The sequence below is a fragment of the Entelurus aequoreus genome, linkage group LG26 (genome assembly GCF_033978785.1).
Source record: "Entelurus aequoreus isolate RoL-2023_Sb linkage group LG26, RoL_Eaeq_v1.1, whole genome shotgun sequence".
In the NCBI taxonomy this organism is placed as follows: Eukaryota; Metazoa; Chordata; class Actinopteri; order Syngnathiformes; family Syngnathidae; genus Entelurus; species Entelurus aequoreus.
Genome location: NC_084756.1, coordinates 133,609 through 148,768, shown reverse-complemented (window position 1 = coordinate 148,768; position 15,160 = coordinate 133,609). Strand labels below are relative to the sequence as shown.

Sequence of the window (15,160 nt, the reverse complement as noted above, 5' to 3'; positions counted from 1 at the left end):
CAGCACCCCCCGCCACCCCAAAAGGGACAAGTGTTAGAAAATGGATGGATGTACTCTGTTTTTATTTATGATTTACACAACGTGACAACTTCACTGCTTTTGGGGTTTGTAACAAACATTTTTTTTTTTTTTTTTACATATAAGTAGTGAAGTTCATCCAGAAAATGTACAGCAGACTGACACTTCAAGTTTGAGCTTCTACTGCCAAAGTTGAGTTGTTCGTTTTCTGAGTTTGAAATCAGGCCTTGAAAGTTCCTATTTCAGCGGTATCTCAAATGCAGCAAAAAAACAGGTTTGATCTAAGTTAAAGTTCAAGTTAAAGTAGCAATGATTGTCACACACACACTAGGTGTGGCGAAATTATTTTTCTCTGCATTTGACCCATCACCCTTGATCACCCCCTGGGAGGTGAGGGGAGCAGTGAGCAGCAGCGGTGGCTGCGCCCGGGAATCATTTTTGATGATTTAACCCCCAATTCCAGCCCTTGATGCTGAGGGAGGTAATGGCTCCCATTTTTTTATAGTCTTTGGTAAGACTCGGCCGGGGTTTGAACTCACAACCTACTGATCTCAGGGCGGACACTCTAACATTTGACCCATCACCCTTGATCACCCCCTGGGAGGTGAGGGGAGCAGTGAGCAGCAGCAGTGGCTGCGCCCGGGAATCTTTTTTGGTGATTTAACCCCCAATTCCAACCCTTGATGCTGAGGGAGGTAATGGCTCCCATTTTATATAGTCTTTGGTATGACTCGGCCGGGGTTTGAACTCACAACCTACTGATCTCAGGGCGGACACTCTAACCCAGGGTTGTCCAAAGTGCAGCCCGGGGGCCATTTGCGGCCCGCAGGTAATTTTTTAACGGCCCCACGGCACATTCTAAAAATACGATAAAAAAAAATTAAAAACATAAAAAGTGGTAAAAAAGAGTAAACAGGTGACAATAAAATGTTGCTATGTAGACTCTAAAAACATTGAGCTGTCATGCAGGCTGTTTCTTTCTTTAAAACATAATAATGAATCAAAAACAATGTTATTATGAATTATTGACCTATTCATGGCTCCAATTAGGTCACATTAAATATTCCACTTTGAGATATATATTATATATATATATTTTATATATATCTTTTGTGTTTATATATATTTTGTGTTTGCCATATAAAAAACTGTTTTTTTTTTTGTTTTTTTTTAAAGAAGGGCCTAAAATGAACAAACAAGGAACATAATAAACAACAATACAAGTTTTAATTGACGGATCGATCTGAAGTTGATCTCGAGACTATTGTGTTAACAGTTTTTTTTTGAATTACGATTTATTTTTTAACACTTTACTGAGCAGGACCCTTTTGGATCCCCAATAATTTTAGTGGGACTTTTTTTTTTTTTTTTTAAGTGTCATTGCTCAAAAAATTATAATAAATTAAAATCAATGTTGTTATGAGTTATGTTATGAGCTCCAATTATTTTATAATCTGAAATGTTCCACTTTAAAATTTTATTGGGGGAAAATATTTCATATTTTGTGTTTTTTCATAAAAAACTGGGTTTTCTTTGACAAAAAGGGCATACAACTTGAATCTTTAAATAAAACCAACATTATATTGACATATATACCTAATGTTGATCTAGATATTTAAACTTTGAATAATAATAATAGTAATACTAAATAATGATACATTTTTAATATATTTTTTTAACCTAAACCTTATGGGGTCCCCGGGATCAAGCCTGAGTGGAGGCCTAAATGCATATTTTTTATACATATATTGCATTGTTTTAAATATATATATATATATATATATATATATCAAAATGGCCCCCGCTTGCTTTGATTTTTCAGTGTGCGGCCCATGATGGAAAAAGTTTGGACAGCCCTGCTCTAACCACTAGGCCACTGATCTGTTGTCGTCTTCACGTGATGCTCTCAATTTGCACTTTTTCTGCGTATCAAATGCTGATATTAGCCACTTTCGGATGGGTACCTTTCACATTTGAACCGATATGATGCAAATCCCTTGACTTGATGCTGGTACTAAACAGCACCAATTTTCTGTACTTTAGTGTGCATTACAAAATATTGTTTTTAATTTAAAAAAATAAAAAAATCTATTTTTTTTCGAGGAATATTTTATACATTTAAATGTGGCCATGGGCCAACGGGCTGGTCCTCTTTCACATTCCCTGAGATGGCCAAAAAGACGTTGATTGCAGCAACTTTTTTAACCCTTCGTTAGGATTGTCACATCCAGGTTGCCAGTTGCCATCTTGCTCTGGTTACTGCCACCGGTAAAGTTACTAAACATGTCAGACCCTAGTCAATCTAAAAGTTACCATTCGCAACTTATTCATGACATAGCCAGGAACAAAACCAGGATTTGTATCGGGATGCCTTTAGCTCGGTTGGTAGAGTGGCTGTGCCAGCAACTTGAGGGTTCCAGGTTTGATCCTAGTCACTGCCGTTGTGTCCTTGGGCAAGACACTTTACCCACCTGCTCCCAGTGCCACCCACACTGGTTTAAAAATGTAACTTAGATATTGGCTTTCACTATGTAAAGCGCTTTGAGTCACTAGAGAAAAAGCGCTATATAAATATAATTAACTAACAATTAACAAGACCATTGAAGGCGGAGAAGATTTTTTTTCATCTGATGCCAAACTTGCTAATTTCCTCCTTGATAGGTAAGTCAGGTATTTACGTTTTCTTATTACTTGTAATACCGTATTTTTCGGAGTATAAGTCGCTCCGGAGTATAAGTCGCACTGGCCGAAAATGCATAATAAAGAAGGAAAAAACAGATATAAGTCGCACTGGAGTATAAGTCGCATTTTTGGGGGAAATGTATTTGATAAAAGCCAACACCAAGAATAGACATTTGAAAGGCAATTTAAAATAAATAAAGAATAGTGAACAACAGGCTGAAAAAGTGTACGTTATATGAGGCATAAATAACCAACTGAGAACGTGCCTGGTATGTTAACGTAACATATTATAGGTAAGAGTCATTCAAATAACTATAACATATAGAACATGCTATACGTTTACCAAACAATCTGTCACTCCTAATCGCTAAATCCCATGAAATCTTATACGTCTAGTCTCTTACGTGAATGAGCTAAAAAATATTATTTGATATTTTACGTAATGTGTTAATAATTTCACACATAAGTCGCTCCTGAGTATAAGTCGCACCCCCGGCCAAAGTATGAAAAAAACTGCGATATATATAGACCGAAAAATACGGTAAATGGAATTGGACATTTGGTAAGTAAACTATATTGTCCAATACGGTCTATGGTCTTGTCTAACAAAGCTGGTATGTTCCTGCAACCAATGCTTAGCATCGACATACAGGCTAACAGGGGGGGTTAATATATGCCCGTTAGCCTGTATGTCGATGTGTCATCCAACTGACAGGGCAACATATATTTTCGACCAATAAAAGCTATATGGACATGGGTAGTGTCAGTGCCTATTTCCTTTTCAATATGCTGATACGCTGAGGAAATGGGTTCCAACATTAGCACGGCTGTCATGTGAAACGTACGGAGACAGCCAAATCACATGATAAAATAATTCCTCATTGGTGTTTGCATATTGTGGACTACATGTACCAAGTTATATGGCAATTTGAAAGGTTTGAAACAGTAGCCTATAGGCATACCTCGTTAAAATGTCTCCTCTTCAGTTTTGGGCGTACATTAGGCTGCTAAGCATGCTCTACTTATTTTCACCAGTATAACCATTGCTAGCATTGGTTGTAGTTGGTTTTAGTCTTGGTTTTCTGATAGTACTGACAATAACCATATGATTGCCATTTGTTGTGACATACTTCTTCCTTAAAAATAGCCTCATTTCTGTGTAAAATGTGTTGATTAGAGAGTTGTTATTGACAAAGCGCTTGTCTATTCAGCTATTGCCCTGCCTTACAGTAGATGTCCTCTTTAAATCAACAGTGCTTTCTGCAGTTAAGTGTGTCAGATATTACACTAGGAAATAACATCCACCATTTGTCTACCGCTGCTAAGCATGCTCTACTTATTTTCACCAGTATAACCATTGCTAGCGTTGGTTGTAGTTGGTTTTAGTCGGTTTTAGTCTTTCTTTTCTGATAGTACTGACAATAACCATTTGATTGCCATTTGTTGTGATATTGTACGCAGGCATGATGTACTTCTTCCTGAAAATAGCCTCATTTCTGTGTAAAATGAGTTGGTTCGAGATTTGTTATTGACAAAACGCTTGTCTACAGTCTATGATCTTGTCTAACAAAGCTAGTATGTTCGTGCAACTAATGCACAGCATGCTAGCCCGGTCAATGACACATCGACATACAGGCTAACGGGGGAAATATATGCCCGTTAGCCTGTATGTCGATGTGTCATCCAACTGATAGGAAATATATTTTCGACCAATAAAACCTATTTCCTTCTCAATATGCTGATATGGAGGAAATGGGTTCCAACATTAGCACGGCTGTCATCATGGCAATGTGAAACGTATGGAGACAGCCAAATCACATAAAATAATTCCTCATTGGTGTTTGCATATCGTGGACTACATGTACCAAGTTATATGGCAATATGAAAGGTTTGAAACAGTAGCCTATAGGCATACCTCGGTAAAATGTCTCCTCTTTAGTTTTGGGCGTACATTAGGCTGCTAAGCATGCTCTACTTTTTTCCACCAGTATAACCATTGCTAGCGTTGGTTGTAGTTGGTTTTAGTCTTGGTTTTCTGATAGTACTGACAATAACCATATGATTGCCATGTGTTGTGATATTGTACGCAGGCATGATGTACTTCTTCCTGAAAATAGCCTAATTTCTGTATAAAATGTGTTGGTTCGAGATTTGTTATTGACAAAACGCTTGTCTATTTAGCTATTATGGTCCCAGCACCTCAACCCCTAGTAAGAGGCAGTGGAAGTTTGAAGGTCCTTGGAGTAGCCCAGTCCATCCAGCTGCGTATCTGGCAACCTCAGTCAGGGAGAGTGGGAGTGGGACTACAGAATTTTGACCGTGATGGCCACATTATTACATAAGGCACCTTTAAATGTGTCCACGTGCACATAGCTACTGATAAGTTTATGGGTACATCCCGAGTTAACAGGGATGCAACAGGGACGCCACGTCAGGCTAGGGTTGTACGGTATACCGGTACTGGTATAGTATCGCGGTACTAATGAATCAAAAACGGTACCATACTGTTAGAAAAGTACCGGTTCCCGGGCATGACATTGCTGGTTTTACGAGCAGAGGAGCATGTTCGGCAGCGCACACACACGGAGTACTTACAAGCAGACACAGTGTGTAGACAGAAAAGGGAGAACGGCCGCATTTTGGTGTAAAAAGTAAAGATAAAGGTGAAACACCCTCAGGAAGAGGTGCTTTAAGACATGCCAGCTAACATCCATCTGCAGTCTGCAGTGTTTTAGCTACTTCTAAATCACTAATCCTGGTCTCCATGGCAACAAAGTAAGTTTCTTACAAGTAGCATTATCACTGGAGGACGAGGAATAGCTAAACATGCTTCACTACACACCGTAGCTCACCGGCATCAAAATGTAAACAAACGTCATGGGTGGATCTACACCTAACATCCACTGTAATGATACCAAGTACAGGAGCCTATCTCTTCGATACTACTATGATTTCATCGATATCTTTTAGCATCACAAAATCTTTTTTTCCTTTTAAGAAAAGTCATTTTATGTTTATAAAGTCAGTAAATATGTCCCTGGACACATGAGGATTTTAAATAAGACCAATGTATGATCCTGTAACTACTTGGTATCGCATCGATACATACATTTGTGGTATCACCCGAAACTAATGTAAAGTATCAAACAAGAGAAGAATAAGTGATTATTAAATTTTAACAGAAGTGTATATAGAACATGTTGCAATAGAAAATAACTGATTGTAAAAGTAAATTAACAAGTAGATTAATAATCAATTTTTACAGTTTGTCCCTCATAATGTGCACTAAATAATAGGTGTATAAATGACAATATGTTACTGCATACGTCTGCAGACTAATTAGGAGTCTTTGTTTGTTTACTTACTACTAAAAGACAAGTTGTCTAGTATGTTCACTATTTTATTTAAGGACTAAATTACAATAATAAACATATGTTTCATGTACACTAAGATTTGTTGTTAAAATAAAGCCAATAATGCCATTTTTTTGTGGTCCCCCTTATTTTAAAAAGTACCGAAAAGTATCGAAATACATTTTGGTACCGGTACTAAAATATTGGTATTGGGACAACCCTACCCAGGTAGCGTAACATGGCGCCGCCAAAAAAGTCCCGTTTTGTTTACTTACTAATAAAAGATAAGTTGTCTAGTATGTTCACTATTTTATTTAAGGACTAAATTGCAATAATACACATATGTTTCATGTACCCTAAGATTTTTTGTTAAAATAAAGCCATTTTTTTTGTGGTACCCCTTATTTGAAAAAGTACCGAAAAGTATCAAAATACATTTTGGTACCGGTACTAAAATATTGGTATCGGGACGACCCTACCCAGGTAGCGTAACATGGCACCGTTGGATTTTGCGTTAATCTGTATGATTCGGTTGGTGCCAAAAAAGTCCTGTTTTATTTACTTAATAATAAAAGAGAAGTTGTCTAGTATGTTCACTATTTTATTTAAGGACTAAATTGCAATAATAAACATATGTTTAATGTACACTAAGATTTTTTGTTAAAATAAAGCAATTTTTTTGTGGTCCCCCTTATTTGAAAAAGTACCGAAAAGTATCAAAATACATTTTGGTATCGGTACTAAAATATTGGTATCGGGACAACCCTACCCATGTAGCGTAACATGGCGCCGTTGGATTTTGCGTTAATCGGTATGATTCGGTCAGTGCCAAAAAAGTCCCGTTTTGTTTACTTACTAATAAAAGATAAGTTGTCTAGTATGTTCACTATTTTATTTAAGGACTAAATTACAATAATAAATATATGTTTCATGTACACTAAGATTTTTTGTTCAAATAAAGCCAATAATGCCATTTTTTGTGGTCCCCCTTATTTAAAAAAGTACCAAAAAGTATCGAAATACATTTTGGTACCGGTACTAAAATTTTGGTATCGGGACAACCCTACCCAGGTAGCGTAACATGGCGCCGTTGGATTTTGCGTTAATCGGTATGATTCGGTCGGTGCCAAAAAAGTCCCGTTTTGTTTACTTACTAATAAAATATAAGTTGTCTAGTATGTTCACTATTTTATTTAAGGACTAAATTACAATAATAAACATATGTTTCATGTACCCTAAGATTTTCTGTTAAAATAAAGCCAATAATGCCAATTTTTTTGTGGTCCCCTTATTTCAAAAAGTACCGAAAAGTATCAAAATACATTTTTGTACCGGTACTAAACTATTGGTATCGGGACAACCCTACCCAGGTAGCGTAACATGGCGCCGTTGGATTTTGCGTTAATCGGTATGATTCGGTCGGTGCACAAAAAGTTCCGTTTTGTTTACTTACTAATAAAAGAGAAGTTGTCTAGTATGTTCACTATTTTATTTAAGGACTAAATTGCAATAATAAACATATGTTTCATGTACCCTAAGATTTTTTGTTAAAATAAAGCCATTTTTTTGTGGTCCCCTTATTTCAAAAAGTACCGAAAAGTATCGAAATACATTTTGGTACCGGTACTAAAATATTGGTATCGGGACAACCCCACATCTCGTGCAACCCAGGTAGTGTAACATGGCGCCGTGGATTTTGTGTTAATCGGTATGATTCGGTCGGTGCCAAAAAAGTCCCGTTTTGTTTACTTACTAATAAAAGAGAAGTTGTCTAGTATGTTCACTATTTTATTTAAGGACTAAATTGCAATAATAAACATATGTTTCATGTACCCTAAGATTTTTTGTTAAAATAAAGCCATTTTTTTGTGGTCCCCCTTATTTCAAAAAGTACCGAAAAGTATCGAAATACATTTTGGTACCGGTACTAAAATATTGGTATCGGGACAACCCTACCCAGGTAGCGTAACATGGCGCCGTTGGATTTTGCGTTAATCGGTATGATTCGGTCATTGCCAAAAAAGTCCCGTTTTGTTTACTTACTAATAAAAGATAAGTTGTCTGGTATGTTCACTATTTTATTTAAGGACTAAATTACAATAATAAACATATGTTTAATGTACCCTAAGATTTTTTGTTAAAATAAAGCCAATAAAGCCATTTTTTTGTGGTCCCCCTTATTTAAAAAGTATCGAAATACATTTTGGTACCAGTACTAAAATATTGGTATCAGGACAACCCTACCCAGGTAGCGTAACATGGCGCCGTTGGATTTTGCGTTAATCGGTATGATTCGGTCGGTGCCAAAAAAGTCCCGTTTTGTTTGCTTACTAATAAAAGATAAGTTGTCTAGTACGTTCACTGTTTTATTTAAGGACTAAATTACAATAATAAACATGTTTCATGTACCCTAAGATTTTTTGTTAAAATAAAGCCATTTTTTTGTGGTCCCCTTATTTCAAAAAGTACCGAAAAATATCAAAATACATTTTTGTACCGGTACTAAACTATTGGTATCGGGACAACCCTACCCAGGCAGCGTAACATGGCGCAGTTGGATTTTGCGTTAATCTGTATGATTCGGTCGGTGCCAAAAAAGTTCCGTTTTGTTCACTTACTAATAAAAGATAAGTTGTCTAGTATGTTCACTATTTTATTTAAGGACTAAATTACAATAATAAACATGTTTAAAGTACCCTAAGATTTTTTGTTAAAATAAAGCCATTTTTTTGTGGTGCCCCTTATTTAAAAAAGTACCGAAAAGTATCGAAATACATTTTGGTACCGGTACTAAAATTTTGGTATCGGGACAACCCTACCCAGGTAGCGTAACATGGCGCCGTTGGAATTTGCGTTAATCGGTATGATTCGTTCGGTGCCAAAAAAGTCCCGTTTTGTTTACTTACTAATAAAATATAAGTTGTCTAGTAGGTTCACTATTTTATTTAAGGACTAAATTACAATAATAAACATATGTTTCATGTACCCAAAGATTTTCTGTTAAAATAAAGCCAATAATGCCAATTTTTTTGTGGTCCCCTTATTTCAAAAAGTACCGAAAAGTATCAAAATACATTTTTGTACCGGTACTAAACTATTGGTATCGGGACGACCCTACACAAGTAGCGTAACATGGCGCCGTTGGATTTTGCGTTAATCGGTATGATTCGGTCGGTGCCAAAAAAGTCCCGTTTTGTTTGCTTACTAATAAAATATAAGTTGTCTAGTATGTTCACTATTTTATTTAAGGACTAAATTACAATAATAAACATATGTTTCATGTACCCTAAGATTTTCTGTTAAAATAAAGCCAATAATGCCAATTTTTTTGTGGTCCCCTTATTTCAAAAAGTACCGAAAAGTATCAAAATACATTTTTGTACCGGTACTAAACTATTGGTATCGGGACAACCCTACCCAGGTAGCGTAACATGGCGCTGTTGGATTTTGCGTTAATCTGTATGATTCGGTCGGTGCCAAAAAAGTTCCGTTTTGTTTACTTACTAATAAAAGATAAGTTGTCTAGTATGTTCAGTATTTTATTTAAGGACTAAATTACAATAATAAACATGTTTAATGTACCCTAAGATTTTTTGTTAAAATAAAGCAATTTTTTTGTGGTCCCCCTTATTTAAAAAAGTACCGAAAAGTATCGAAATACATTTTGGTACCGGTACTAAAATATTGGTATCGGGACAACCCTACCCAGGTAGCGTAACATGGCGCCGTTGGATTTTGCGTTCATCGGTATGATTCGGTCGGTGCACAAAAAGTCCCGTTTTGTTTACTTAATAATAAAAGAGAAGTTGTCTAGTATGTTCACTATTTTATTTAAGGACTAAATTGCAATAATAAACATATGTTTCATGTACACTAAGATTTTTTGTTCAAATAAAGCCATTTTTTTGTGGTCCCCTTATTTCAAAAAGTACCGAAAAGTATCGAAATACATTTTGGTACCGGTACTAAAATTTTGGTATCGGGACAACCCCACATCTCGTGCAACCCAGGTAGTGTAACATGGCGCCGTGGATTTTGTGTTAATCGGTATGATTCGGTCGGTGCCAAAAAAGTCCCGTTTTGTTTACTTACTAATAAAAGATAAGTTGTCTAGTATGTTCACTGTTTTATTTAAGGACTAAATTGCAATAACAAACATATGTTTAATGTACCCTAAGATTTTTTGTTAAAATAAAGCCATTTTTTTGTGGTCCCCCTTATTTAAAAAAGTACCGAAAAGTATCGAAATACATTTTGGTACCGGTACTAAAATTTTGGTATCGGGACAACCCTACCCAGGTAGCGTAACATGGCGCCGTTGGATTTTGCGTTAATCGGTATGATTCGGTCATTGCCAAAAAAGTCCCGTTTACTTACTAATAAAAGATAAGTTGTCTGGTATGTTCACTATTTTATTTAAGGACTAAATTACAATAATAAACATATGTTTCATGTACCCAAAGATTTTCTGTTAAAATAAAGCCAATAATGCCAATTTTTTTGTGGTGCCCTTATTTCAAAAAGTACCGGAAAGTATCAAAATACATTTTTGTACCGGTACTAAACTATTGGTATCGGGACGACCCTACACAGGTAGCGTAACATGGCGCCGTTGGATTTTGCGTTAATCTGTATGATTCGGTCGGTGCCAAAAAAGTTCAGTTTTGTTTACTTACTAATAAAAGATAAGTTGTCTAGTATGTTCACTATTTTATTTAAGGACTAAATTACAATAATAAACATATGTTTCATGTACACTAAGATTTTTTGTTAAAATAAAGCCATTTTTTTGTGGTCCCCCTTATTTCAAAAAGTACCGAAAAGTATCGAAATACATTTTGGTACCGGTACTAAAATATTGGTATCGGGACAACCCTACCCAGGTAGCGTAACATGGCGCCGTTGGATTTTTGCGTATGATTCGGTCGGTGCCAAAAAAGTCCCGGATTCGGAGCCCATTCCTACGTATGCTGCCTTCCAGAAGACTTGGAAGTTGTACGAGTCCTTTATTTCCTACAGACGTCCTTAGAAAGATCACTCTTGTCGAGTTACGGATCTGAACTCACTGACCAAGAAAAATCATTTTTTCGTAGCAGACTTCTGACAAATGTAATCCATAGATACATCGGACTCACATGTATGTTTGGTGGCTTGTTTGATCCACGGATGCCGCAAAGCCTTCTCCGGGGTGAGTCGCTTCGCCGCGTCGTATCTGACCGACCACACCAAACCATTCCATTGATCGTCTGCAGCATGAACAACATAATATTCTACTCAACCTACTCCAGGCAGCAGCGAATGAAATCCAGAAACTTTGGATTTTTCGACTTCAGCCTCATGGCGAGAGGGTTCTTAGGCTGCTTTTTGTCCTGCTCGTCCACGCTCTCTGCATCACAGGGGACCGAGTCATCGATCACGGCCAGAAAACCCTGTCACCTAAACCTTTTGCTCACCCATGCAGTAGTTCTTCTTGCTGGCGGCAGCCTGCAAGTCTACAGGGGGAAGACCGAGCACCTGAGGAACAGTCACACTCATTAACTACAAACAACAGCAGGGAATGGACTAAGTAGGAGTTATTTATTACCCTCGTTATACAGTTAAAAATGGCCGCTTTGTCTTTGCCTTTGAAGAGAAATAAACCCCAGTCCAGCTCGGCCAGCGTGCAGCCCAGGCTCCACATGTCCGAGGCTGTGGTGCAACATTTGCCAACCAGACGCTCCGGGGCCATGTAGGCCAGGGTCTGATTGGTGGGCCGACCTGTGGGACGAGATGCATTTTATGTGTCTCGGTGGAAAATGTCTCCAAATCGCTTTCACGGAGAGGGGGAGAGTCCTCACCTCTTATAAAGATGCTCCCACCAAAGTCGCTCACGGCGGCATTGTTTTCTTTGTCCAATAGGATGTTTTCCTGAAAGATCACAACTTGTAAACACCTCAAATAACAGATCAGATTTTCCACAAGGTTGCGGCACGTCGAGGTGGGAGTGAGTCTTAGACAAATGTTTTATTTATTTATTTTTTCAAATATTATTTTTATTTATTTTATTTTTATTGATCCAAAAGGAACATTTTTTTTTTTTTTTTTTTTTAATATTATTTTTATTTATTTTATTTTTTATTTTTATTTAAATTTGATTTATTGATTTTATTAAAAAAAAAAAAATGTATATCATTTTTTATTTTATTTTATTATATTTAAAAAAATAAGAAAAATAGGAATACAAAATAAAATAAAATATAAAGATATTTTATAAAAAAAATGTATTACACTAATCTGTAAACTCGAATCGAGTCTACGGATTTAAAAAAAAATTGAATAAAATATCTTTATTTTATTACATTTTTTATTCTATTTTTTTCCCAAAAAGTAGCATCTTATAATCCGTATCTAACGATCGTTATAGACGCTGTATTTTTATTTTTATAATTAAGACAGTTTATTTAAAAAAATAGAATAAAAAATAAAATAAAATAAAGATCTTTTATTCAATTTTTTATTCAATTATTATTTTTATTTTTTTTAAATCCGTAGACTCGATTTGAGTTTCAGGTAGGGACGAACAAATCCAGGTCAAGACTAGACCGGTCGAGTCCTTTCAAGTCAGAGGCACTGTAAAGTATTGATATTCACTAAAATGTCTGTCATTTAAAAAAGTAGTATTATCTAGTGTGTTTTGAATGGAACACTGTCTTAATTATAAAAATGAAAAAAACAGTGTCTATAACGATCGTTAGATCCGGATTATAAGACGCTACTTTTTTCCTACACTTTGAGCCCTGTGACTTATAAAACCGTGCGGCTAATTTATGCATTTTCCTTCGCTGACGGCTATAATGCAAATAGTTAAAAAAAACAAAAAACTAATTCGCTGAAAAAGTGTGTTATTGTTTGTGCTATGGCGCCATCTTTTGGACAAATTCGCTCACTGCATGTGCTGCAGTGTCCTTCCATTTATTGCTTTCAAGCGGAAGTAGAAGTGCGGTTTTGTCTTCTACTCGCATGCATTCTGCATTTATCACTCTAAAGTTACGTTTGTAAGTTTTACAATATACCTAAAACAATTCTTACTTACTTTTATTAAAAAACCCAGTGAGATACACGTTTCTATAACGCCCGTGAGTTCCGGATTATAAAGCGCTACTTTTTTTCTACACTTTAAACCCTGGGATTTATAAAATGGTGCGGCTAATTTATGGATTTTTCTTTGCTGACAGCCATCACGTAAATATTTAAAAATAAAAACAATTATAATTCACTGAAAAGGTGTGTTTTTGTTTGTGATATGGCGCCATCTTTTGGACAAATTTGCTAACTGTCCTTCCATTTAGTACTTTCGAACGGAAGTAGAAGTGCTGTTTCGTTTTCTTCTACTCGTATGTATTCTTCATTCATCCCTACCAAGCAAGGTTTGTAAGTTTTACAATATAACTAAAACAATTCGTACTTATTTTTATTAAAAAACCCAGTGAGATACAAGTTTCTATAATGACCGTGAGTTCCGGATTATAAAGCGCTACTTTTTTCTACACTTTAAACCCTGGGATTTATAAAACGGTGCGGCTAATTTATGGATTTTTCTTCGCTGACGGCCGTAATGCAAATAGTTAAAAAAAATAAAAAATATAAACTGAAAAGGTGTGTATTTGTTTGTGATACGGTGCCATCTTTTGGACACATTTGCTAACTGCCCTTCCATTTAGTGCTTTCGAACGGAAGTAGAAGTGCTGTTTTGTCTTCTTCTACTCGTATGGATTCTTCATTCATCCCTACCAAGCAACGTTTGTAAGTTTTACAATATAACTAAAACAATTCTTACTTATTTGTATTAAAAAACCCAGTGAGATACAAGTTTCTATAACGACCGTGAGTTCCGGATTATAAGGCGCTACTTTTTTTTTACACTTTAAAGGCCTACTGAAGTGAATTTTTTTTATTTAACAGAGATAGCAGATCCATTGTATGTGTCATACTTGATCATTTCGCGATATTGCCATATTTTTTCTGAAAGGATTTAGTAGAGAACATCGACGATAAAGTTCGCAACTTTTGGTCGCTGATAAAAAAAACCTTGCCTGTACCGGAAGTAGCGTGACTTCACAGGTTGAAGGGCTCCTCACATTTCCCCATTGTTTACAATGCAGCGAGAGCGATTCGGACCGAGAAAGCGACGATTACCCCATTAATTTGAGCCAGGATGAAAGATTCGTGGATGAGGAACGTGAGAGTGAAGGACTAGAGTGCAGTGCAGGACGCATCTTTTTTCGCTCTGACCGTAACTTAGGTACAAGCTGTCTCATTGGATTCCACACTCTCTCCTTTTTCTATTGTGGATCACGGATTTGTATTTTAAACCACCTCGGATACTATATCGTCTTGAAAATGAGAGTCGAGAACGCGAAATGGAAATTCAGTGATTTTTATCTCCACGACAATACATGGGCGAAACACTTTAGCTATGAAGCTAACGTGATAGCATCGGGCTTAACTGCATATAGAAACAAAATAAATAAGCCCCTGACTGGAAGGACAGACAGAAAATCAACAATACTATTAAACCATGCACCTGTAACTACACAGTTAATTCTTTCCAGCCTGGCGAAGGTTAACAATGCTGTTGCTAACAACGCCATTGAAGCTAACTTAGCAACGGGACCTCACAGAGCTATGCTAAAAACATTAGCTATCCACCTACGCCAGCCAGCCCTCATCTTCTCATCAACACCCGTGCTCACCTGCGTTCCAGCGATCGACGGTGCGACGAAGGACTTTACCCGATCACCGATGCGGTCGGCGGCTACCGTCGGATAGCGCGTCTGCTATCCACCTCAAAGTCCTCCTGTTTGTGTTGCTGCAGCCAGCCGCTAATACACCGATCCCACCTACAACTTTCTTCTTTGCAGTCTTCATTGTTCATTAAACAAATTGCAAAAGATTCACCAACACAGATGTCCACAATACTGTGGAATTTTGAGATGAAAACAGAGCTTTTTGTATTGAATTCAATGGCGTCCGAATACTTCCGTTTCAACGATTGACGTCACGCGCATACGTCATCATACATAGACGTTTTCAACCGGAAGTTTAGCGGGAAATTTAAAATTGCACTT

The 15,160-nt window shown here is 36.7% G+C and overlaps 1 protein-coding gene across 2 annotated transcripts in view; it reads right to left on the bottom strand.

Annotated features, from left to right (window-relative positions):
• The window catches only part of LOC133643139 (dual specificity tyrosine-phosphorylation-regulated kinase 4-like), a 76,704-nt gene that overhangs the window by 14,717 nt on the left and 46,827 nt on the right, over nucleotides 1–15,160 (bottom strand). For both annotated transcript variants that reach the window (XM_062037547.1, XM_062037548.1), the window contains 5 exons: nucleotides 11,891–11,960; nucleotides 11,638–11,810; nucleotides 11,507–11,567; nucleotides 11,337–11,439; nucleotides 11,189–11,265 (listed from right to left, as the gene is read on the bottom strand). In XM_062037547.1, coding sequence (XP_061893531.1) covers nucleotides 11,189–11,265; nucleotides 11,337–11,439; nucleotides 11,507–11,567; nucleotides 11,638–11,810; nucleotides 11,891–11,960 — 484 coding nt within the window. The remainder of the gene's footprint in view (nucleotides 1–11,188; nucleotides 11,266–11,336; nucleotides 11,440–11,506; nucleotides 11,568–11,637; nucleotides 11,811–11,890; nucleotides 11,961–15,160) is intronic.